Source organism: Sus scrofa, chromosome 8, assembly GCF_000003025.6.
Source record: "Sus scrofa isolate TJ Tabasco breed Duroc chromosome 8, Sscrofa11.1, whole genome shotgun sequence".
NCBI classification, from domain to species: Eukaryota; Metazoa; Chordata; class Mammalia; order Artiodactyla; family Suidae; genus Sus; species Sus scrofa.
Window position 1 is genome coordinate 135361178 of NC_010450.4, and position 26157 is coordinate 135387334.

The 26157-nt window shown below is 44.7% G+C and overlaps 1 protein-coding gene across 13 annotated transcripts in view; it reads left to right on the top strand.

Annotated features, from left to right (window-relative positions):
- The window catches only part of LIN54 (lin-54 DREAM MuvB core complex component), a 67407-nt gene that overhangs the window by 30310 nt on the left and 10940 nt on the right, over positions 1-26157 (top strand). For all 13 annotated transcript variants that reach the window (XM_021101867.1, XM_021101866.1, XM_021101861.1 and 10 more), the window contains 3 exons: positions 18652-18868; positions 24275-24348; positions 25087-25284. In XM_021101867.1, the coding sequence (XP_020957526.1) occupies positions 18652-18868; positions 24275-24348; positions 25087-25284 (489 nt within the window). The remainder of the gene's footprint in view (positions 1-18651; positions 18869-24274; positions 24349-25086; positions 25285-26157) is intronic.

A 26157-nucleotide genomic window follows, 5' to 3' on the forward strand; every position in this document is an offset into this window, starting at 1 on the left:
CGAAGCTACGCTCAGATTCAGCCTCTGGCCCAGGCACTTTTTTATGTTGTGGGTGAGGCCAAAAAAAAAACCCAAGCCACCTAATGACAGATGTCAGCGTGTCAGGGTCGGGAGAGTCTAGGCTGACTCCCGGATTCCTGACCTGCATTGCGGAGTAGATGGTGGCATCTTGCAGGGGTACATGGGTTTGTATCTGTTGGCGTGCACATAAGGATAGCTTGGTGTTTCTCACATCCTTGACTTTAGCTGTAGCGTGTTAAGTCTTCCTCGCCTGCCTCTTGCCAAGACGTCATTTTTACTGTAAGAATAAACTTTGTTTTGATGGTATTTCAAAGGTATGAAAAATCTCCAGAGCGCCCATCCCGGTGAATGGCTGCACCTCAGACCGAGCCCTGCCCCCGGGAGCGTGTGCAGCGAGGAAGGGTGTCGTCTTTCCTGCGCTCTCCGCCGCCTCCCCCTTTGCTGCTTTTGGCCTCTGACCGGAAGGTAGATTCGAAGAGGAAGGGTGACGTTTTACGTGGCTGGGACTCTGGCGACCCAGCTGCCAGGACCCTCTGTGTGGCAGGTGTTTAAGCAGGGCCTTTAGAGCCGGGCATTTAGGGCGGTTTTCCCAAGTCCCGTGGCTCGCCCTCGCTCTCAGGTCCCCGTCTGGGGTCTGGCACACGCTCCGGCTGCCTGGGGGCGTCTTCTAACTCTCTGGGCTCCTGTAGCCCGCCTGCAGCCTGTCACTCCTGAGGATCCCTGCTCAGGAAGGCGCGGGTCTCTGGCCCACCACGGTGCTCTCGCCCTTCGGCAGCATCTGTTTGCCCCCTGGAACCCAGTGGTAGCAGCGCGGCTCATCTAACTACTGTCCTCTGTGTCCTCGCGCCAGCGTTTCGAAGCTCCGTCCAGCCTTTTACTTTCAGAATTCTCCAGGCTGGGGCGAGTTGCCGTGTTCCCGCATGCCCTAAACTCCTGGGGTGTGTGTCAGGTGCTCGGGGTGGCTGGACCAAAATGGGCCAAAGAGTTTCTTTATCTCAGTACGCGGCCAGTTTCCCTTCTTAGGACGTTCACCCCGTCCGGCCCACAGGTTTTTCTTGGAGACCCTTGCCTTTGTTCTCCCTGGTGTAGAGCCCTCGTTTTCTCAGTTTAAGAATTCCCTCCTGCAGTTCCCTGGTAGCCTAGCAGTTAAGGATCCAGCATTGTCACTGCTGTGACTTGGGTTCGATCCCTGGCCCAGGAAGTTCCCCATGCCTTGGGCGGAGCCAAAAAAATAAAAATAAAAAAAGAATTCACTTCTGTTTCTGCTAATCTGTTTTGCTTTCTTTTCTTCCTCCTTTTCCCTCCCTCCCTTCCTCCCCACCCCCCCGTGCCCAGGGCATGTGTGGGTGTCCTTGGGATCAAACCCAAAAAAGCCACAACAGCGCCGAGGCTGGACCATGAGCCACTAGGCCATTTCCTGCAGGCAGGAGGTGGATGATAGGGAGATGGGGATGCAGTCTTTTGTCAACTCTGAGATGGATGTCTTGCTATTTTTAGAGTGGGGGGTTATTGTTTGTAGTTCTCAGCTTTAGGGGTTTCACTTCAGCCAGACTTTGAGATAGGAGGAAACATCCCATTATCCTTTAACTCTAGAGAGGAAATATAGAAGGAACAGCTGGTTTGGGCAAAGGGATAGTGTGTAATTCTTGGAGGTATTTGTCATTGAAGTACTTACTGATTGTCCAGAGAGGATGGCCATTAGCAAGCTGGATATAGGCAGTGGCTAAAACTATGCAGGTACATGAAATCATCCAGGGAGCTTGAGGTTGTATGTAGAGTGAAAAGAAAAGCAAGACCAAACCACAGACTATTAAGAGTTGGGAGAAGAAAAGGAGCCCGTGGAAGGGAAGGAATGATCAGAGAGATAGTATGAGAAACTTTAAAAAGTGAGATGGGAAGATGGTTTCAAGAGCGATGCTGGGCTGCCGTTTCAAATGTCATAGAGAAGTCAGTTAAGAAAAAGATTAGACATTAAGGATTTGCTGGAGATGTCCTTGCCTCCACTAAGCAAAAGTGGTCAAAAGAAAGCGCTAGACGCCTCCCCTTGCCTCCTAACCAGCGCTCACAGTCTGACCACCACCTGCCTTGAGTCTGCCAGGAGTTCTCTCCTGTGTACTCCTGTTCGTGTTGGGTGTTTTCAAAAGGCCCAGACTCCTGAGCACCTTTCATTCCCCACATCTCATCCCTTTAAAGTTGTCAGTATCTTCTGTCCCCTTTCCCACCCATCCCAGCTCTTGAAATCCTTTCACCGTGCCCTATCTGGAGTTCAGAAGCAAAGTAATCCCCCAGATCCTCAACCTCTTCACCCAGTATTCCCTTCATCTTCTTTTTTTTGGCTGCACCTGTAGCGTATGGAAGTTCCTGGGCCAGGGATTGAACCCAAGCCATAGCAATGACTTGAGCTGCTGCAGTGACAACGCTAGATCCTTAATCTACTGGGCCACAAGGGAACTCTCCTTTACCTTCTTTCTCTAATGGACACGTGACTCCCCTCAGGTACTGCTTCCCTGGCAGACCTCTTGAGTGAGGACTCTCTTTCCCTCCCATGGGGCCCGGAAGGGAGGGAGGCCTTGAGGAACCAGCGTCTTCCCTGCTTGTTCGCGTGGCAGTTGCGCACCCTTCTCACTCTCTCCTCCGTCTTTGGAACTGTTGTTGGCAGTTTTGTTGTGGGAAGTTGGGCGCATCTAATACTTTCTCAGTTTACTTGAGAGTGTAATTGTCTTTTATTGTAGGGCAGATTTCTTCCATTATTTTTATTTTCTAAAGTAATGCTCAATTTTCCTACGTATTTATTAGACATGCAAATAAGATTAAACAAATGAACACATGATTCCACACGGTGTATTTCCTTCTCACTTTATTTTTTTCTGGCTGCATAGTGGCATATGGAAGTTTCTGGGCCAGGCATTGAAGCTGAGCTGCAGCTGTGACCTGTGCCGCAGCAGCAGCAGTGCCAGACCCGTTAGCCCACTGTGCCCGGCTGGGGATTGAATCTGTACCTCCACAGCATCATGAGCTGCCGCAGTCGGATTCTTAGCCTGCTGCGCCCCCGCAGGAGCTCCGCTTTCTTCTTACTTTCTGTTAGCTTTGCTGTTACCTCTGCTTTCTAACCTTTAATGTGTCTTTTGCCCTGTAATCTTGTCTCTTAGTATTATTTTCTTCATGGCATATTTGAGTTTATTTCACAAATACAGTGACTTGACATTAAACAAAGAATCTCTCCCTTTAATTCACAACATTAATAGGAAAAAGAAGAAGAATTTTATGACAGTTTCAATACAGAGAGAAAAATCCTGATAACATCCAACCTCCATTCTCGTTAAAAGTACTTGAAACAATAAAAATAGAGAAATAGTTTCATAACTTGAAAATGAGGAGAAACTACATCAAGCTTCATGTGACGGTAAATGTTACACAGAGACCCACTTTCAACACTTGTTCAAGTCTGCCTCAAGTACTGGGTTAATGTAAGACGTCAAAAAGAAGTGATATAGGAGTTCCCATCATGGTGAAGGGAAAACGAGTCTGACCAGGAACCATGGGGTTGTGGGTTTGGTCCCTGCGCTTGCTCAGTGGGTTGAGGATCCGGCATTGCCATGAGCTGTGGTGTAGGTTGCAGACACGGCTCAGATCCCGCGTTGCTCTGACTGCGGCATAGGCCGGGGGCTACAGCTCCGATTGGACCCCTAGCCTGGGAACCTCCATATGCTGCGGGAGTGGCCCAAAAAATGGCAAAAAAAAAAAAAAAGAAATGATATAGAGCTTGGAAAGAATATAAAAATTTGTCACAATTTACATGTTACATTACAATATACATGTAAAATTTAAGAATTTGCTAGTTAACTATTAGAATTAATGTATAAATTTAGCAAGATGATTAGGTATATGGTCAATATAAAAATCTGTTTCTATACTTTTACACTTAATAAAATTATTTTGGGGAGTTCCTGTGTGGCGCAGTGGTTAACGAATCCAACTAGGAACCATGAGGTTGCAGGTTCGATCCCTGGCCTCACTCAGTGGGTTAAGGATCCGGCGTTGCCGTGAGCTGTGGTGTAGGTTGCTGACGCAGCTCGGATCCTGCGTTGCTGTGGCTGTGGTGTAGACCGGCGGCTACAGCTCCGATTTCGACCCCTAGCCTGGGAACCTCCATATGCCTCGGGTGTGGCCCTAGAAAAGGCAAATAAATAAATAAATAAATAAAATTTTGGTATGATTAGTTTTTTTGTTTTTGGTATGATTTTGTATGATTTTGTATATTTGGTATAATTAGGTTTTTTTTTTTTTTTTTTTGGTTTTTCAGGGCCATACCCACAGCATGTGGAGATTCCCAGTCTAGGGGTTGAATTGGAGTTGTAGCTGCTGGCCTACACCACAGCCACAGCAATGCGGGGTCCGAGCCAGGTCTGCAACCTACACCACAGCTCACGGCAACTCTGGATCCCTAACCCACTGAGGAAGGTCAGGGATCGAACCTGTGTCTTCATGGATGCTGTCAGACTCATTAACTGCTGAGCCACGACAGGAACTCCTGGTATGATTAGTTTTAAATCTTCCACCTTACTAGTTATTTTTTTCTTTTTCCCATCTGTTCTTTTTCTTTCGTTAACTCTTTTTCTGCCCTTTTCTTGGATGAATTGAATATTTTTTGTGATTCTGTTTTATCTACACTATCGACATGTTATACTTTAATTTTTTGTTTATTTAACAATTAAGAGCTTTAGGGGAGTTCCCATCGTGGCGCAGTGGTTAACAAATCCAACTAGGAACCATGAGGTGGCGAGTTCGATCCCTGCCCTTGCTCAGTGGGTTAACGATCCGGCGTTGCTGTGAGCTGTGGTGTAGGTTGTAGACGCGGCTCGGATCCCTCGGATCCCGCGTTGCTGTGGCTCTGGCGTAGGTGGCGGCTACAGCTCCGATTAGACCCCTAGCCTGGGAACCTCCATATGCCGTGGGAGCGGCCCAAGAAATGGCAAAAAGACAAAAAGACCAAAAAAAAAAAAAAATTAAGAGCTTTACCTAAGAGTAATAGGAGATAATATTTTTAAATTTGTAATTTATACACATCTTTTTGTTTCAAAGAATTAGGATAAAAAGAATTAAAATGTTACACTAGAATAAAATTTTTAGAGAATATGGAATTCAAAGACAAGTTCTCAGAGGAGTAGTAGTAAATTTCTGACTGCTAAAGAGTGTTTTATATATATATGTACACACACACATATATATATACATACTTTTTTTTGGTCTTTTTTAAAAAGGGCCGCACCCACTGCACGTGGAGGTTCCCAGGCTAGGGGTCCAATTGGAGCTGGAGCTGTAGCTGCCGGCCTACACCACGGCCACAGCAACTCAGGATGTGGGATCTGAGCTGCGTCTGCGACCTACACCACAGCTCATGATAATGCTGGATGCTTAACCCACTGAGCGAGACCAGGGATCGAACCTGCAACCTCATGGTTCCTGGTCAGATCCGTTTCCACTGCGCCACGACGGGAACGCCTTATTTATATTTTTTAAAGTATAATAGCTACTAGTGAGTATCATATCACTATGTTCATTTGATTGCAATGCATGCATTTTAAAAAGTAATGTGATTTTTATTTTTAAAATGCTAACACTTATAGTAAGCTAGAAATTACCGTCAACCCGATGCTGGTGTCAGTTTCCCTGAAGCTCATCTCGGCTCCGGCCAGCGGGAGGGGAACTGCCTGGGGAAGCACCTGTCGAGAGGCCTTTGTGGCCCAGGTCCCCAGCACGTTGCCTCCTTCACTTCACTGGCTAAAACTCAGTCGTGCAGCCCTACCTTCCTTACTGCAGGGGAGCCTAGGACTAGCATCAGGCGTATGCTTGGGACATATCATCTGGTTACACGGCTGGGAAGCAGAAGAGAGGATGTGTTTGGTTCACAGGAGGCCGTCTGTAGTGTAGTCGTCAGGGGTGGTGTCATCATGCTGTGTTGATGCAGGTACGTCGGCGTCGTTAGGCAGGACAGTAGCAGAGCTGCTGGTTACCGAGAGACCCTTTTCCATCCTGCTTGAGTGGCTTCAGTATTTGCTGAGGTCCGTGTGTGCCTTGTGCCGAGGCTGTAGGAATTGCAGGAGAGCAAACAAAATTGAATGCATGTGAGACAATAATGAATAATAAAATAGGTGCTAAGTTGTGTGGTATAGACAAGGTGCCATGAAACTGAAGAGCAAGGAGAATGGACAGGATCTTACTGCGTAGCATAGGCAGCCATAGCCCATCTCCTGGAGAGACTGCGATGGAAAAGACCATAAAAAAGAGTGTGACGTGTGTCTACCTGCACGTTTGCTGCGGAGCCGAACTTGGCACAGCATCGTAAATGAGCTGTACTTCCGTTAAAAAGAATGAACTAGAGAGAACGAGGGACGTTCGTTTGTTCACTGCGCAGCAGTGCCTGCTCTGTGTTAGGGGCCGTACTCTCTGGGGAAGCAGAGAGTAAGGATACATGCGTGGAGCCTGACGTCTGTGCAGCTGCGGGAGAGAATGTGGCAGAAGTGGATCCGATAAGACACAGGAATCTGAGTCACAAAACCAAGGAAAGACACGTGAGGGCATGAGACCCTGTGTGAGAGGATTCAGTCGCCGTTGATTAGAGAGGCCATCCCTGAGCTAAGGGTTTTCTTTCGGGTAGAATTAGAGTGGAAGTCAGCCATGAGCGTGAAGGACTAGGAGTTCCCACTGTGGCGCAGTGGGTTAAGAACCTGACTGCAGTGGCTCAGGTCGTTGTGGAGGCGTGGATTTGATCCTCAGGCTGGGGCAGTGGGTTAAGGATCCAGTGCTGGCATAGGTCGCAGCCAAGATTTGGATTCAGTCCCTGGCCTGGGAACTCAGTATGCCACAGGTGTGGCCAGCCCCCTCCCACCAAACAGACAAATAAGCAAACAAAAAAGAGTGAGGACTAGCGGTAAAATATACACGATGCAGGCAGCATAGGAAGGTAAGACAGCTCCTCTGATGGGAGTTGGTGATGTTTTGTTGGAGAGAGCGGAGCACACATAAAGATAAGGTTGGATTATGGCTAATTTTCAAAAGCAAGCAAATTTAGACTTAATTTTGCAATCCTGAAGACATGGGGAATGTTTGATTTTTTGAGGAACCACCTTGCTGGTTCCCACAGTGACTGTAGCATCTTCCATTCCCATCGACAGCGCCCAAGGGTTTCAGTTTCTCCATCTTTGCCAACACTTTTTTCTGACGGTAGCATCCTGGTGGGTGTGAGGTGGTATCTCATTCGAGTTTTCATTTGCATTTCGCTAATGATTAGTGATGTTCGGGTATCTTTTCATGTATTTACTTGCCATTTTATATCTTCTTTGGAGAAATGTCTATTTAAGTTCTTTGTCCATTTTTGAATCAAGTTTTAGCAGTTCCCTCTCTATCTTAGTCCCTTATCAGATTATATGTTTTGCAAATATTCTGTGAGTTAACATTTTGTTTTGTTGACAGTGTCTTTTGAGGCATTTTTTTTTTTTTCTTGACTTTTGTCTTTTTAGGGCCGCACCCACGGCGTATGGAAGTTCCCAGACTAGGGGTTGAATCGGAACTACAGCTGCTGGCCTACACCACAGCCACAGCAACACCAGATCTGAGCTGCGTCTGCCACCTACACCACAGCTCACGGCAACGCCTGATCCTTAACCCACTGAGTGAGGCCAGGGATCGAACCCTCAACCTCATGATTCCTAGTCGGATTCGTTTCTGCTACGCCACTACAGGAACTTCTTGAGGCATAAAATTTAAAATTTTTCAGGAATTCCAAGTTTTTTCTTTCTTTCTTTCTTTTTTTTTGTTTTCTTAGGGCTGCACCCATGGTATAAGGAGGTTTCCAGGCTAGGGGTCCAATTGGAGCTGCAGCTGTGAGCCTGCACCATGTCTTCGGCCTACAGCACAGCTCCCGGCAACACTGGATCCTTAACCCACTGATCGAAGCCAGGAATTGAACCTGTGTCCTCATGGATACTAGTTGGCTTTGTTAACTGCTGAGCCACGCCGGGAACTTCCAATTTTTTCTTTTATTGCCTGTGCCTTTGGTGTCGTATTCAATAAATCTTTTCCAAATCCAATGTTGTGAAGCTTCTGCCCTGTGTTTTCCTCTCAGAGTGTTCCAGTTTCAGGTCTTACATTTCGGTTATGGATCAGTTTGAGTTAGTTTTTGTGTTTGATCTTGGGAGAGACTGCATCAGCATTCTTTTGCCGGTGGTTCTCTAGTTTTCCCAGCACCGTTTGTTAAGAAGACTGTCTTTTCCACACATGATGGTTTTGGCCCCTCGTTGAAAGTCATTTGATGATATATGCATAAGATTATTTCTGGACTCTTTTCCGTTTCATTGGTCTATATGCCTGGCTTTATGCTAGCATTGGTTTTATTTTTTTAGGTTAAATCACTGATTATTTGGAATTTGTTACAAGGAATGAGTTATAGGGATCCAGCTCTTTTTCTTCAAACCAAATGACTAATCTGTACCCTTTATTGAATAGCTGACCATTCTTCATGGATGCCAGGTTTCATCATAACCTTTTCTCTATACGGGTTCTTCTATCTGTTCCTTTGCCCTTTAGCACTTTGTTCCTAGGCTGACCTCAAATTATTTTACTTACCGTGTCTTGATTATAGGTTTCAGTTTTTAGTAGGGCTGGTTTCTGATTTTTGTAACACTGATGCCTCATAAGGCACATTTTAAATTTGCCTGATATGGTCATTTGATCCTTTCCTTGAACGCATCCATGGATACTAATACATCACATTAAATTACTTGTCTTTGTCAGTATAACTCACAACTATGAATAAAACATAAGAGAGGTTAACATCCATGAAAAATTGGCAAGTGAGTGCCTTACACCTGTTGCATAGTATTTTCCCAGTCAGGAAATCAGTACTGAAAGTTATGGTTTCCATCTTAAGGTTTGACTCTGTCATTAGTCATATAATAGATAATATTTATATTAATTGTTTCTTTTAGCTTGAAAGCATGTTAAAGCTTTCAAATTTGCTTCTCGGTAGGTTTATTTTAGTAATATAAAGTTTGGGAGTGGTTAGGATAATGTAAACGTAGTTTTTCCATGATGATAAGGTCTACAGACATTCTGTCACAAATTTTTAAAAAAATTAATTAATTTTTATTTTTTCTTTGGAGGGCCGCACCCACGGCATATGGAGGTTCCCAGGCTAGGGGTTGAATCGGAGCTGTAGCTACTGGCCTACACCACAGCTCACAGTATCACCAGATCCTTAACCCACTGAGCGAGGCCAGGGATTGAACACACATCCTCATGAATGCTAGTCAGGTTCGTTAACCACTGAGCCACGATGGGAACTCCTCTGTGACAAATTTTTAAAAGGCCTATTAATATGGAACCTACAAAGTCCTGATTTCAAACTACACTACAAAGCTATAGTAGTCAAAACAGCGTAGGAGTTCCTGTCGTGGCTCAGTGGAAATGAATCTGACTTATATCCACGAGGATGCAAGTTTGATCCCTGGCCTCGCTCAGTGTGTTAAGGATCCAGCGTTACTGTGAGCCATGGTGTAGGTCACAGACACGGGTCAGATCTGGTGTTGCTGTAGGCCAGCAGCTACAGCTCCGAATCGACCTCTAGCCTGGGAACCTCTATATGCTGCAGGTGTGGCCCTAAAAAGACAAAAAATAAAAATTATAAAAAGTGTGGTATTGGTATAAACACATATAAATAGATCTATGGAACAGAATAGAGAGGCCAGAGATAAACCCATACATATGCGGTCAATTAATTTGCAACAGAGGAGCCAAGGTTATACAGCGGGGAAAAGAGAGTCCCTTTAATTTGTGGTGTTGGGAAAACTGGATGGCCACATGCAAAAGAATGAAACTAGACCGCTGTCTTATACAATACAAAATAATTAACTCAAAATAGATTAAAGACTTGAATGCAAGACCTAAAACTATAAAACTCCTAGAGGAAAATATAGGAGGTGAGTTTTTTGACATGGGACTTAGCAGTGATTTTTTGGATTTGATGCTGAAAGCACAGGCGACAAAAGCAAAAATAAACAAGTGGCACTACGTCAAACTCTGTACAGCAAAGGAAACCATCAACAAAATGAAAAGGCAGCCTACAGAATGGGAGAAATTATCTGCAAATCATCTATCTGATAGGGGGTTCATACTGAAAACATACAGAGAACATATGTGATTCAGTTCAAAAAAACAAACCGATTGAAAATGGGCAGAGGAACTGAGTAGACATTTTTCCAAGAAGATATACAAATGGCCAACGGGTGTAGGAAAGGTATTTAGCATCACTAATCATCAGAAAAGTGCGAATCGCAACCGCAGTGAGCTATCATCTCACGCAAGTCAGAATGACAGGTGCCAGAAAGAGGAAGAAATAAATGGAGGCCAAGATGGGAGAAGGGACCCCTGGGGCACTGCCAGTGGGAGTGTACGCTGGTGCGGTCACTATGGAAAACAGAATGAAGGCTCTAAACAAAACTAAAATACACCGTCATGGCAGTCAGTACTTTTAGACCATTAAAATCATATGCATGTGTAACTTTTTTTTTTTGCTTTCTTAGGGCCACACCCGAGACAAATGGAGGTTCCCAGGCTAGGGGTCTAATTGGAGCTGGAGCTGCCAGCGTACACCACAGCCACAGCAATGCCATATATCCAAGCCACGTTTGCGACCTTCGTCACAGCTCAAGGCAACACCAGATCCTTAACCCACTGAGCGAGGCCAGGGATTGAACCTGTGTCCTCATGGTTCCTAGTCAGATTCATTTCCACTGAGCCATGACAGGAACTCCATGTAACTTTTATTATGTAGAAATGGCTAGTAAACTTGAATATCCACTTAAAATTAAAATAGACATTTCCCCCCCTGCAAGGAAAAAAACCCATAGAACTAAAATTAGAACTACTAAATCACCCAGTAGTTCCACTCCTGGATACATATCCAGAAAAAAAGACAACACTAAGAAGATAAAAGCAGCCCAGTGTTCATAGCAGCAGTATTTACAATATGAAGGCATGTGTGCACCAACAGATTAATGGATAAAGAAAATGTCATAGGCACAATGTACCCTCAGACAGGCATATATGCAATGGAATATTATTCAGCCATAAAAAAGAATGAAGTCCTGACCTTCGTGACAAATAGATGGACCTGGAGGGCAATGCGCTAAGTGAAATAAGTCAGAGAAAAAGGCAAATACTGTGTGGTCTCATTTATATACGGGATCAGAAAAAAAGGCAAGAACTCGTAGATGCAGAGAACAGATGGGTCGTTGCCAGAGGTGGGGCGTATGGATGAAAAGAGTGAAGGTGGTCAGAAGGTATAAATTTCCAGTTAGTTCTGTGGATGTGATTGCAGCCTGGTGTCTGTAGTGACCATTGTATCATATATTTGAAAGTTGCGAAGCGAGTGGATCCTAAAAGCTCTCATCACAAGAAAAAAATCGTAATTATATACAGTGATGGGTGTTAACTAAACTTGGTGCAGCTAGTCCATTTGCAGTATATAAATAGATTGTTTCATCTAATATCTCATCTTGAAGAGCTTATATGTAATGAAACAAGCACACTTTATTTGGTGAATGCTACCCAGGCAGCATTAAGGAAAATATTATTCTGACTTTGTAGTAGGTTAAACAAATACCATCTTAATATCTGTTCAAAACAGCAAAATTTGGAGTTCCCTCGTGGTACGGTAGGCTAAGGATCTGGTGGTGTCACTGCAGTGGCTTGATTCGCTGCTCTGGTATGGATTTGATCCCTGCCCCAAGAACTTTCACACGCCATGAGTGTGGCCAAAAAACCCCAAAACAAAACAGCAAAATTTGTGCAGGTGTCCCACAGCAGCATATGAATATTATTTAGTGGCTTGTCCCCTGTGCAAATAGAGAAGCAAAGGTATAAAGAAGCATTAGGTGTGCTTGCTAGACTACACAAGATTAAGGCAAACTGGAAGCAAAGCCCCTATGTCTAAACAATGATTTCTAAGCTGGGTTTACAAATAGAACGAAATTTTCAAAGTGTACTCCCCAAGAGCAGACATTTATATGGAATCCCACAAAATCGGGGTTTGGATATTAGTTGAGCCAACTATGTGCCTATCTCAGCATCACCAAATAAAATAAGATTCCTCATTTGCAAAACAGAAAGAATATTTTATTCTTACATTTTTCGTTCCTTTTTTTTTTTTTTTTTGGTCTTTTTTGGCATTTCTTGGGCCGCTCCTGCGGCATATGGAGGTTCCCAGGCTAGGGGTGGAATCGGAGCTGTAGCTGCCGGCCTACGCTAGAGCCACAGCAACACAAGATCTGAGCCACGTCTGCAACCTACATCATAGCTCACGGAAACACTGGATCCTTAACCCACTGAGCAAGGCCGGGATCGAACCTGCAATCTCATGGTTCCCAGTCAGATTCGTTAACCACCGCACCACAATGGGAACTCCTTTTTTAGGTAATTCTTAAGCAAGGACTTTTGGCATTTGCTAATTGGAAAATAATAATCAAAAATTTATCTGCAAATATAATTATGACGTTAACCTGTAAATAGAAATGACTTAGAAAATAGTACAGGCTTTAAAAAAAATCTTTCCAGTCGATGTTTTTCAGGACAACCACTAATACTTGTTAAATGTAGCTGTTTTGAATTAAGCGTAGTATTTAAATGCTTTTGTCTTTTACAAAATTGTAACTTTATTTATTTATTTTTTTTTGGCCATCTTGATGGCATATGAAAGTTCCCCAGCCAGGGATCAAACCCGTGTCACAGCAGTGACCCAGGCCACTGCAATGACAATGTCGGATCCTTAACCCGCTGAGCCGCAAGAGAACGCTCCTAAATTAATAACTTTTATATGTTGCATAGTATTTTAGGGGTTAACAAAGTGCAGTTTAATCAGCGGCTGCCAAGAGTTAGGGTTGTAACTGTGCCGGGAAGCGGACGGGAAGTTTTGTGCTTCGATGGTGATGTAGGTACAGGAATCTCAACAGTCTTTAGTGTACATCCAGAAAGTCTGTGTAAACCTGCTGAAACCTGAATAGTGTCTGTTCTGTCGTTCAGTTAATGTAATTATGCTAAAGATCAACGTCTTGGTTTTGATGATGTCCTCTGGTTATATGAGATGTGTTTCTATTGGGGAACGTGTGCAGAGGAGCCTTGTATTAGTTTTTGCAACTTCTTGTGAAATCTAAAATTAATTTAAAGTTAATTTTTAAAAATGCTATTTGTGGAGTTCCCATTGCGGCGCAGTGGTTAAGGAACCCGACTAGGAACCATGAGGTTGCGGGTTCGATCCCTGGCCTTGCTCAGTGGGTTAAGGATCTGGCGTTGCCGTGAGCTGTGGTGTGGGTCGCAGACACGGCTCAGATCCCACGTTGCTGTGGCTGTGGTGTAGACCTGTGGCTACGGCTCCGATTAGACCCCTAGCCTGGGAACCTCCATATGCTGCGGGAGCAGCCCTAGAGAGGGCAAAAAGACAAAAAAAAAAAAAAAAAAAAAAAGCTATTTATTTCTATTCAGGATACTAGCCAATTTAAAAGAAAATACTTTTAATGTTTGTTAGAGGCAGAGATGCAACTTTAGTTCTTAACAGAGTTCTTGAGGACTGAATGCTATTTACTTTTATTCAGTCATTTAAATAACGATTCATTAAGTATCTACAGTCGGAGGCATTGTAATGTCTTACTTAAGAGAATGGACTTTTTTGGATTTGGCTCTGGTTCAAATCCTGGCTCTGCTACTTTTAGCTGTGTGGACTTGACAAAGTTACTAAATCTTTCTGAGCTTCAGTTTCTCCATCTGTAAGGGACCTAACGATGATGATACAAATAGCAGCTCACATTTGTTGAGCATTGTAATATGTGATGTTATTATTTGCACCTTATGTAATTTAACTCATGTAATCCTTGTAACAGTCCTGTGGGAAAAGTGCCAGTCTTACATTTTCAGGTGAGGAAAACTAAGCACAGAGGAGACGAGTTACTTGCACAAGGTTACTCAACCAGGAAACACCAGAGCCTGGATTAAAATTCAGGCAGTCCGGATTTTCTGTTTTTGGCTATACAGAACAACCATCCCACCAAGACCAACTAAAAAGAGGAAAATGCATTTAAAAAATCTGTTTGGGAGTTCCCGTCGTGGCGCAGTGGTTAACGAATCCGACTAGGAACCATGAGGTCGCGGGTTCGGTCCCTGCCCTTGCTCAGTGGGTTAACGATCCGGCGTTGCCGTGAGCTGTGGTGTAGGTTGCAGACGCGGCTCGGATCCCGCGTTGCTGTGGCTCTGGCGTAGGCCGGTGGCTACAGCTCCGATTCAACCCTTAGCCTGGGAACCTCCATATGCCGAGGGAGCGGCCCAAGAAATAGCAACAACAACAACAAAAAGACAAAAGGCAAAAGACAAAAAAAAAAAAAAAAAAAAAATCTGTTTGAAGGTATTGGAGATCCACCCAGGGAGCCAGGACCTTAGAGACCACGACCCAGAAGCCAGGGGAAGCCTGGAGAAATTGCCTGCTGGTCACTGTGACCCTTCTCCTTATTGCTGATTCGTGAGTTGTCGCTGAGAGACTAAGATGAGCAGAGAGTGGCCCCTGAAAAGTTAAGGAGCTGAGCAGATCTGTCAGTCTTACAGACCTTGTGGACAAAACTTTGGGTTCAGGCCCTAACAAGAAGGATGAAGCTTGGTAAACAAATACTGAAGACCTCTGGGGGAAGAGTGAACCAGAAATAGACTGGTTCTAGAAGGAAGGATTGAAGCCCAGCTTCAAATCAGCTCATTTTGTGATTGGCTTAGGATAATCTGCCTCTACTCCTTAACTGCCTGCCAGAAGCCAAACTCAGTGTTTTCCGGGGGAATATAAATCATCCCAAGCCTCAGAGGAGCTCCTTGATGTTTTTATAAACAGTGTCCAGAAGTCAGTCACAAATCATCAGACATACCAGGCAAACAGACCAAATTATTCAAACCAAGAGATGTAGGTAACGGAGTTATCAGCTTTTCTTTCCTTTTTTTTTTCTTTTTTTTAAGTTTTTATTTATTTTTTCTTATTAGAGCTGCACTCATGGCATAGGGAGGTTTCCAGGCTAGGGGTTGAATCAGAGCTGCAGCTGCCCGCCTACACCACAGCCACAGCAACATGGGGTCGGAGCCACATCTGCGACCTACACCACAGCTCACGGCAACACTGGATCCTTAACCTACTGAGCGAGGCCAGGGATTCACCTCACATCCTTATGGATACTCGTCCAGTTCTTAACCTGATGAGCCACAACAGGAACTCTAGGTTTTCTTTTTAAATAACGAAGATCAATATATTCAGAAATTTATTTAACAAGATGAACTTTAGCAGAGAATCAACAACTTTAAAAAGGAATCGGGTGAATATTTTCAAACTGAAAACTTAAAACTAAAATTAAGAATTCATGGGAATGAATTTAGGCTGGAGGAAAATGATCCCAAAGGGAAGCTCAGAAAGAGTTAATTTGTGGGTCTCTGAATGTTTTATGGAGTTTATATGTAGAATTAGAATACTTAATAAAGACTGGGCAAGAATTAGCGATGGATGTTAGTTTCTTTCATTGTCTAGGTAATGTACAAAGTGCCAATTTAATACCTACATTGTACTTGTAATCTCTAGAGTAACTGTTAGAAGAACAGCAACATAGACAAAAAAAGGAGTTCCCGTTGTGGCTCGGCAGAAATGAACCTGCCTAGTATCCATGAGGACACAGGTTCGATCCCTGGCCTTTCTTAGTGGGTTAAAGATCTGACATTGCTCTGAGCTATGGTGTAGGTCGCAGATGCGGCTTGGTTCCCACATTGCTGTGGCTGTGGTGAAGGCCAGAGGCTACAGCTCTGATTCGACCCCTAGCCTGGGAACCTCTATATGCTGTAGGTGTGGCCCTAAAAAGACCAAAAAAACCCATAGTAACATAATCAGGAAACAGTACAATGATAGATTTAAATCCAAGTAGTTAATTAACTATGTTAGGTTATAAAAAAATATGCTGATAAAAAATAGTCATAGCTGATTTGGTTCTGGAAGACTCAATTATGTACAGCTTGTAAGAGTTGTAGCTTGAAGTTTAGGATACAAAACGTTGGTAGTGGAACTGGAAAGAAGATATACTATGCAGACCTGTCTAAACCAGCCCCAGCACTTGTGCTATGAGGTACCCAGCTCATGGTGTGGTTGCTAAATTTATTTATTTTTTAATTAAAAAAATTTTTTTCTTCTTATGGTCATTTATGGAAGTTCCTGGGCTAGGGGTCGAATTGGAGCTGCAGGCATACTCCACAGCCACAGCAACGCCAGATCTGAGCCACATCTGTAACCTGTGCTACAGCTTGCAACAATGCCAGATCCTTAACCCACTGAGTGAGGCCAGGGATCGAACCCACATCCTTACAGAGACATTGTCAAGTCCTTAATCTGCTGAGCCACACAAGAACTCTCTAGATTTAAATCAGAAAATGTTAGCGTTTTCAAAAGCACTATCCTCTGTATGTATTAAATACCCAGCAAATTTAACTATTGTATCTGAGGCATGTTATTTGTTTTCTTTCTTTCTTTTTTTCTTTTTTTTTTAAAGGGCTAGGGGTCTAATGGAAGCTACAGCTGCCAGCCTACGCCACAGCCACAGCAATACCAGACCAAGCTGCATCTGCAACCTACACTATAGCTCACTGCAATGCCGAATCCTTAACCTACTGAGCAAGGCCAGGAATCAAACCCATGACCTACGGTTCCTACACAGATTCGTTTGCGCTGAGCCATGATGGGAACTCTTTTTTTTTCACACTTAAAGTTTCTTTTTTTATTTTAATTTTTTTTAAATTGAAGCATAGTTGATTTATGGTGTTATATTAGTTTTTAGTGTACAGCAAAGTCAGTTTATATATATTATATGTATTATTTTTCTGATTCTTTTCCACTATAGGTTATTAAGAGACATTGAATATAGTTCCTTGTGCTATTCAGTTGGTCTTTGTTGTGTATTTTATATGTAGTGGTGTGTGTCTGTTCCTCAGACACCCACTTTATTCTTCCCCTACTCTTTGCCCCTACCTTGTTTCTCAAAATAGTAGTCTTTCCAGTTTGAGCTGATATACCAAGCACAGTGTCTCCTGTACCATTTTACGTATATGTCTCATAGGTTGCCTGATGTCTCAGTAGCTGCCATATGTACATACTTGTCCCTTTTCTTTATTTAAAAAAATTTTAAGTTATTTTTTATCTTTTATTTTTTTTTAGGCTGTACCTGCGGCATATGGAGCTTCCCAGGCTAGGGGTTGAATCAGAGCTGTAGCCACTGGCCTACACCACAGCTCACAGCATCAGCAGATTCCTTACCCACTGAGCGAGGCCAGGGATCAAACCTACATCCTCATGGTTACTAGTTGGCTTCTTAACCCACTGGGCCACAATGCGAACTCCCTGACCCTTTTCTTAAGCTTTATATTTTCATCGAACTCACTGACCGTCATGGCTATTATCTCTTGTCTTTATTTTAAAGGTACTCTGTAATGCCTCTGCCTAATGATAGTATGAGAATTATTTTATGCTGAACTAATCTATTATCTGCAGAGTTTCCCAACTAAGTGACATTCTTCCCCTTTTTCCTCTCTGCTTTTATGACAGTGTTCAAATTCTTCAAAATTATTCTTTTATAAATTATTATCCATCATGTCACTTGCCTTTTAGCCTGAGGGTTTTTGGAAGAAGAGGTGGGGGTGTAAATCCTTTTTTTTTTTTTTTTTCTTTTCTCTTTTTGATTCTTAGGGGATGTAATTCTTTGTAAAAAAAAAAGCACCATAGTACTAGGTGGAGAACCTCATCTCGACCTTTGCTTTGTGTGGCAGCCTGTTGTACATTTGATCACACATCTTCTGTTCTGCCTTTGATGTTTCATTTAGCTTTTCGGGAAGTTGCGTTGTTTTTTGTCGGACTGAAGGAAAGGATTAAAATAATTAAATGATTATGTTGACTCAGATATGAATCATCCAAAATTAGCTGGTTTCCCTAGACAACCAATGTTGTGGTAATTCTGGACTAAATTTGGCCTTCTACCCATAGGCTAGTGGGGACATTTGTATCTATGGAGTATTATAAGCTTTTCAGAATTTGCTGGACTTAACTGAGGTATAAGATGGGCTTTTCTTCTGTGTTTTTTTCTCCTTTAGGACATGTGGAAATGAAATTGGTAGTAGTTAATTTGGTGGGTAGCAATGAAACCGAATATCTGTATCCTTTTTTCTCTATGTTGATATGAAATTAATTCTGAAAGTTTTAAAATAACATTTTTCTTATAAATTTTCCGTGACATTAACCAAACTGTGCAAGTTCATATAATTTAAGTAATAGATTCTTCATAGCAGCTCATCTGACTGGACTCCCAAGGAAGGTACCTGCTGGGATGGAAGGCGGAATTGATGAATTTCGGTTTCACTCCTGTACTCATCACTGTGCGTTTTTCTGGAACAGGTTGTTCTTTTCAGCAGCTTCGATGACATGCGGGGACGTGCTTTGTTACTTGAGCAACTGTCATGGTAAGAGGAGGAGGAGGAAGCATGTGCGGTCCCGGAGTAACGGCAGTCCTCTTGTGTGTTTACTAGGCAGTGAAATCAGCTGTGCAGGCCATCGCTGTTGGAGGCGTGAGCACATCTCAGTTTAAGACAATTATTCCTCTGGCAACCGCTCCCAACGTCCAGCAGATTCAAGTGCCTGGAAGCAAGTTTCACTATGTCCGACTTGTTACTGCCACAACAGCCAGTAGTTCAGCCCAGCCAGTTAGTCAGAATCCTAGTACAAACACTCAGCCTCTTCAGCAAGGTTAGTAACCATTTTTAAAAAAAACAGTTAATACCTTGGAGTTCCTGCTTTGGCACAGGGGGTTAAGGATCTGACTGCAGCAGCTCCGGTTGCTGAGTGGCGTGGGTTCAATCCCCAGCCCGGGTACGGTGGGTTAAGGATCTGGCATTGCCACAGCTGTGGCGCAGGTTGCAGCGGTGGCTTGGATTCGATCCCTGGCCTGGGAACTTCCATGGAACTTCCTGCCATGGGTGTGGCTCAGAAGGGGAAAAAAATAAAAACGGGTAATTAATAATTTGAACATTATCAAAGAAATGTGTCCTTTTCTTGCTGAAATCCTGATTAAGTATGGCCTTGCAGCTGACAGTTTGAGCAGCAGCTGTTGTAGAAAGTAGTGAGATAGTCTTACAGCTGTGTACTGATACACAGGATGCGCTAGAATACCAGATAAGCATACTTACTCAGCAGGTTGTGGGCAGCCATGTTATTGCTGGTTTAAAAACCGGACCTTAGGCCAGTAGGATAGATTTAAATTGAACCAGATTATTTATCTCATTTTCTCAATTACCAAGCCGTCTAAACTACACAGGGTTTGGGTCAGTTGAAATGAGTAGTAGGCCAGATATAAATGATAAGTATGAACTCTGTGTCACTTTCATTTTTTTTTAACTTATTTTGAATTCATAAATTTTTTTTGTCTTTTTGTCTTAATTAGGGCCAATATGGAGGTTCCTAGGCTAGGGGTCCAGTCAGAGCTGTAGCCGCCAGCCTATGCCACAGCCATAGCAATGCGAGATCTGAGCCGTGTCTGCGACCTACACCACAGCTCAAGGCGACGCCAGATCCTGAACCCACTGAGCAAGGCCAGGGATCGAACCCTAAACCTCATGGTTCCTAGTTGGATTCATTTCCACTGTACTGTGCCACAGTGGGAACTCCTGAATTTATAATTCTTAATAAAAGCAATTCTCTCTCTCTTTTTTTTTTTTTTTTTTCTCATTTGTACTTTTCCTGGCAGGTATTCATGTTTGCAGGTCTTCTGCTTTCTGTGTGAGTTTAACCCTTCCAGCCACCTGACATACATACACAGGCTCCCACACACAACCTCTCTTCGTATTTATCTACTTGTTAGAAAATTGATACTGCGAAAGGATAAGGACAGTTTATATGTGGGGCCTAATTGTTTTCCTTGGAAGACCACTGCATATTCCATCAATGTCAGAATGACAGGGCAGGTGAATGACTTATTGTTTGCTGTATGTAAATAGACTGATTAAAGACCATTTGTTTGCTCCGTCATTTTATGAAGGGATCAGAGTGTTGGCCCTCTCTGTTGCTGATAGCTAGTTCATCCAAGGAAAGTGGAAAGAAAAACCTATTTTTTAAATTACCAGTAGGAGAAAATGGAGGATACATGAGGGAAACTATTTTAGTGTGTAGTCTTATTAAAATTAGACATATCAAGTAGTTATATTTCCTAATCTCTCTTTAAATTGACTTTGGAAAAAAAATCTTTTATAGTGTTCTTTATGAGAAGAAAAATGGAACTTGCCTATTGCTAAAGGAGTCAGGTTTATATTCTTTCATTACTTGGAGTACTAAGTGCTAAAAGTTCCGTTTACTTCGACATCATAAAGATAGAAAGTAGTCATTGGATGTCGTTGGTTATATTTTGTGTTTGTATATACACAATATGCGAGTGTCCATTTCCAGTATAATATTAACCCTAATTTACTCATTATCAAGAATAAGCTTTCGGATGAGCAGGAAAGGAAGCCGGAGATGCAGGAAGAGGGGGGAGGCCTGGACGTTTCGTAATTCCAGTGTGTTTAACTGGTGCCTCTCTCCCCAGTCTCCCGTCTGCCCTTCTGCTTCCCTCCGCCCCTCTGTTCTCTTGATCCTTCCCTGCTTTCCGCTTCCCTGCCGCTCCCTTCTTTGCCCTCCCCTCTGTCCCTCTCTGCTCTCCCTCGGTTTCTCTGGCTCCTGCCCACCTGCGCAGATGCACATACCACTTGGGCTATTTCCTTATACTCACCCATAGTTTTCTCTTTTTGTCTTTCTCTCGTATCCCATGAAAGGTCTGGGGATATGTAAAATATTATTTCCTAGGAATAACCAGTTAGGTTTATAGTTTTCGTTAGAGATAAGCGAAAGAGTTGCTCTAGTTCATCAAAAGTATTATTTGTCTTTCTAAGGGCTTAATTCCCAGTGAGGGATTTACTTAAATACCAAAGGGAATTGGGCTCATCTTGAACCCTTTCCCATCACCAGAGCTGTACAAACACCCGCATTCAAAGGCTCCGCCATGCTCATTGCTGGCGTGAAGGCACATGGCACAGTGGAAGGACCCAGAAGATTGCTTGAGTACCCTCTTTAGAATATCATCTGTAACCCTGGTGAGGGAAAAACCTCAGTTTAAGAAATTAAAAACCCTCACACCCTAGCAGGTATGGTTTCTCAAGTTTGGAAGGAGACAGTTGTAAAAGGATTGTTCAGAATGCCTGTTAAAGACCCAGAGTTAAAGATCACTCCGGCCTCCTGGGAAACCGCAGTGGTGGGAATGGGGTGCCTGCGAGCGGGGGAGGCCGGGTCTGGGCGGTTGACTCGGGCTGTCATCTCGGTGCGGCCCCTCCTCCACGTACTGTTCTTTCCTCACCACCGTCTTCTGTTTTCTCCATTCCCTCGATTTCACTTCAAACTGAGCGTGCAGATGCCAAGCTAATGAAAACCTAGAGTTCACGGGTTTTCTTGCTGGGTGTGTGTGCACGCGCACTGCTGTACACGCGTGGGGACACCTCCTCCCCTTTCCTTATCCACATGAGGATCAGCCGAGTCTCCCGGGGGCTGTGAGTCAGGGCAGGCCGCACACGCCGTGCCCGTGCCCGGCACTTCGCAGACCTCCAGGAAGACCCCCGATTTCTCTGGCTGTGCGCTTAGCTCAGAATCCCTGCTCCTGCGTTCGTGGCCCAATGACCAGCATCTCCTCGTCAAGGAGCAAGCGGTGTAGGAGCCCCCTCTTCCGTGTCCTGAGTAGGAATTCAGGCTTTTATTCCTTTTAATTCCTTGTATTATTGCTGAGACCCGTCTCCAGTGGTTAGAGTCAAAACAGAACAGGAAACAGTTTCAAATCGGCTCTCAGGTGTCGCTGCTTATGGTTACACGCAGAGTTGCTTTGTATAGCAGCTTCGTTGAGGGACGGTCCATTTCTACCACAACGTCCACCCTTGTTAAACTCGGCACAGATCAGGTGCTCTTTCCGGAGGTCTCCCAGCTTCCCCTCCCTTCTGGCCGGTCACCGCGCGGCAGGGGCCTGCGTCCTCTTAGGTCCGAGCACTCTCTCTGGGCTGTTCTCCCAGGGCTCTCAACTTTTTGTCTTTAGCCATCAACCCTCCTTTCCCCACTGAGAGTAAAAACCTCTGTTAACAGCTTTTCTCTCCAAGGAAGTCTGTTCTCTTTCTTTGATTGTTCAGAGCAGTTTGTTTGTTCCAGTGTTCAGAGCAGTTTAGTTCCCACCCATTATCTCAGTCTTTCTCTTTGAGAGCAGGCTCTAGGCCTTTTGCATAAATCAGATCCAGGGGGCTGTCCTTTGTGTCTTCTTAAATCCCTCCTTGGGCGTGCGGGACTGGCAGGCAGAAGGCAGTATTAGAAGTCCTACTTCTTTTGATCCAGACATACAGGTCTAGTGCCAGCTTCTGTCCTGAATTGCATCATAGCATTTCTCCTTGTCAGGCTTCATCTTCCTTTCAAATCAGCTCATCCTTGGATTTTCAGTTCTAATAGCCGTCACTTTGCCATTCACTTGAAAGCACCACGACCACTGACTCTCTTCCCTTGTGCCTACAGTTCCTGCCCTCCAGTCACCCAGGTGGCGATTCCTGTCCCTTTTCCCTCCACTGTGTCTCTGGCAGCCGTTCTCTCCTTTTCACCTCCGGGACTGTCACCCTTGATGGGACCGCGTGTTTGGTGCTCTGCTAAACTTCCTGCCCCTCCCTTCTGTTTCATGCACGACTGCCACACCGTTTCTTCTTGTCCAGTCCAGTGATGGTGCTGTACTTCACAGTCCTCAGAGACGTCTCATTGCCCACCGAGTTAAAAATACAGATGAACTATACAGACGTCTACCCTGACGTTCAAGGTCAAAACGGCCGCACTCTGCCTTTTCCCTTTGCTCGCCTACTGCAGCCCTAGGTCTGTTCCCAGCATCGTGTGACATGCCTTGCTACTTCCCAGTATCAAGCCTCCACTCCTCACGCTCTGCCTCCGCGTGGACTGCCCTCCTCCAGGCTGGGTGCCCGCTGTGCAGCCTGGCCAGTGGTCAGGACTCAGCTCAGACCCTCTCCTCCAGGCAGCTTCCGTATTCCCATCCCTGCCAGCTGGATGTGTGTTCTGTCTCCTTTGGCGTTCCATGGCACTTTCTCCGGGTCTTTTAGCAGTATGCATTTTATTGAGGTACCTGTCTAATCTGCTCTACGTAACGTCATCGGGTTGAGCAGGTGTCTTGTACTTTAGTTTCCCTGGAACACTGTCCACAGTGCCACTTATACAGCAGCAATGGTTGTCATAGCAACAGCAGTCACAATAATGGCAGCTAACATTTACTGAGCACTATTTGCTGAGCACTGTTGTAATAAATTTTCATGGATTAACATATTTAACCCCGTTACCCTGTAAGGGAGATACCGTGCCCATATTGCAGACAGGGGTGTGGGCAGAGAGAGCTTAAGTAGTTAGCGGCAGAGTTGGGATGTGAAGCTCCAGGGTCTTAGGACTCTCGGGAGGCCATCCTCAGCTTCCTGCTCTGCTGCCTGTTCCTGGTGCTCTGTAAACGGTGAAATCATACACGAATGGGACTTCCTCTAGCATGAATGTAAACACAGAATGAGAAATAGTATTGAACAGGAGTTCCCATGGCGGCTCGGTGGGTTCGGATCTCGACCAGTGTCCCGGGCCTTGCTCAGTGGGTTAGGGATCCAGCGTTGCTGTGCTGTGGTGTAGGCCGGCAGCTGCCGCTCTCATTTGACCCCTGGTCTCGGAACCTTCATGTGCCACGCGTGTGGCCCTAAAAAAAAGCAAAAAAGCAAAATAGTGCTGAACGGCATAGTTACCCACGCTCCCAAATGGCAGTTTTATGTATGCATCATTTCACCTGCCTGGATTTAGTAGTGGGTGTATCAAGCATCTGAATACAGGCGGAAGTCTCCTCAGTAGATGTTGTGAACCACAGACATTCCTCCATAAAGTGGATGAACTTAAATGTAAGTTCCCTGGAGGATGGGTTGAAGAATTTTGAAGGTATGTCTTGATGAAGGATTCCTCCGAGCAGGAAACCGGTGGGATTCTTTAAGCCTGTTGGGAGGGAACGAAGTATCTTAATGTTTTGTCACCGTTTCCGGTCAATAAGCTGTCCCTTTCCTCCCCTTTCCGAAGCAAAGCCCGTGGGGGTGAGCGCCACCCCGGTGCGGATGTCCGTCCCCCTTGTCTCGGCGCAGGCGGTCAAGCAGGTGAGTGTCCCGCGCCTTCCCCGTCTCTCCCCGGCGCCTCTCGGCTTTGAAGATGGGAAGTTAGGCTTTGACACCATTGTTATTTTAAAGACTGTTAAATAACACGTTCTTTCACGGGCTGTGCTGCCGAAGAGGATGTAGAGAATTAGACGCGCCCCCGCTGCTCGCAGACGCGGGTCCTGGAGGTTGCCGCTGCCGCGGGCCTTGCGCCTGCGCAGGCCGGCGCTCCCGCCCGGGGAGGAGCGGGGCGGGGGGGGGGGGGGGCGGAGCTGCGGGGCTCGTGCCTCCGAGGACGAGTGTGCGGTGCGAATTCCCTGGCTTGTCTCTAATTTTCAGCTCTCGCTTCACCCGGTCTTTTCACACGCCTTTTCTTCCGGCTAAAAGTAATGAACCCTGCGTGTGTTTTTCAACATCTCCGCGTAAATAAATAAGTATCCAGAGACGCCCCCCCCCATAAGAGATTTGTGTTTTTATTTTTATGGACGTGTAGTTCATGCGCAGTACTACGTACGTCGCGGGCGTACCGCAGAGTGCTGCACAGCTTTAAAGGTCGTAGTCCATGCGCAGTTACTGGAAGATACTGGCCATGTTCCCTGTGGTTGTGCAGCACACCCTTGCAGCTTCTTTTACACCCACTAGTTTGTACCTCTTCATGCCCTAAGTTTAAGAGATTTATCCTGAATGGAGAAGCTGTAAATTTTACTTTTATAATCATTGATATACTTCCTTTCTTTTTAGGTTGTTCCCAAACCGATCAATCCAACTTCCCAAATAGTTACCACCAGCCAGCCACAGCAGCGGCTCATCATGCCTGCTACCCCACTGCCACAAATCCAGCCAAACCTCACTAACCTGCCACCAGGTACTGTGCTGGCACCGGCTCCGGGAACAGGGAATGTGGGCTATGCAGTGCTTCCAGCTCAGTACGTGACTCAGGTATGGGCAAAAAATGAAGTCCTTGCATTTCAAAAAGATTAACTGGGGCTAAGACGTCCAGCACCATCTCATTCTGAAACTGCTCACAGACGTCTAGCTCAGTGTTGGAATGGCTCTTTCTAAAACCTTGAAGTGTTCATGAAAACTCGTGAGTTTATTTTTGTATATCTCTAGCATTTAGAAATATACAGCACAAGTCACGCGTGCAAGTCAGGCAGTGCGGAGCTGAGAACAGTGTGGTACCAGGGCAAGGCCAGGTAGATAGAAGAGAAAGGAGCTTGAGTTAAGATCAGCAAAGTCCCCATGAATGTGGAAAGGACTGTGCCTGTCATGAAACTCTTCCTCCCTGTGACCGTGATGCCACTGCCTCGCTCTCGCTCTCGTAAGACAGACCGTGAGATGCGTTTCCAGGTGGTGATTTCATACCTTTAGTGATCTGTCCCGATCTGGTCGTTTTTAGATGCGTCTGGTCATTCCACGTATTGCCAGTTGGCTGGCTTAGGTTAGGAGAGCTGCTTTCTCGGAAGCAGACAGAAGGTTTCTTTTTCATTTAAGGAGCAGATTAGCACCGTGTTCTAAACTGCTGAGTTGATCCACTCAGATGCTATCGAAGCCTTTCTGTGTACTTCAGTGAAACGTACCTTGGAGTATGTTATGTGGATATTGATCCGAAGAATTAATACTCAGTATTTTTATCTTTAGAACCTCTTTTCTTATGTTTAGACATCAATGTAAAACAGAAAAATATGACATATGTAACTTCTCATGCTCTTTAACTTGTGATGAACGATCAGTATAGTACCTGTTTAATTTACAAGTAGAGACACTGCATTTTTCTAGCCAGTTCAAGTTATTACAGTACTTTCAGGACAT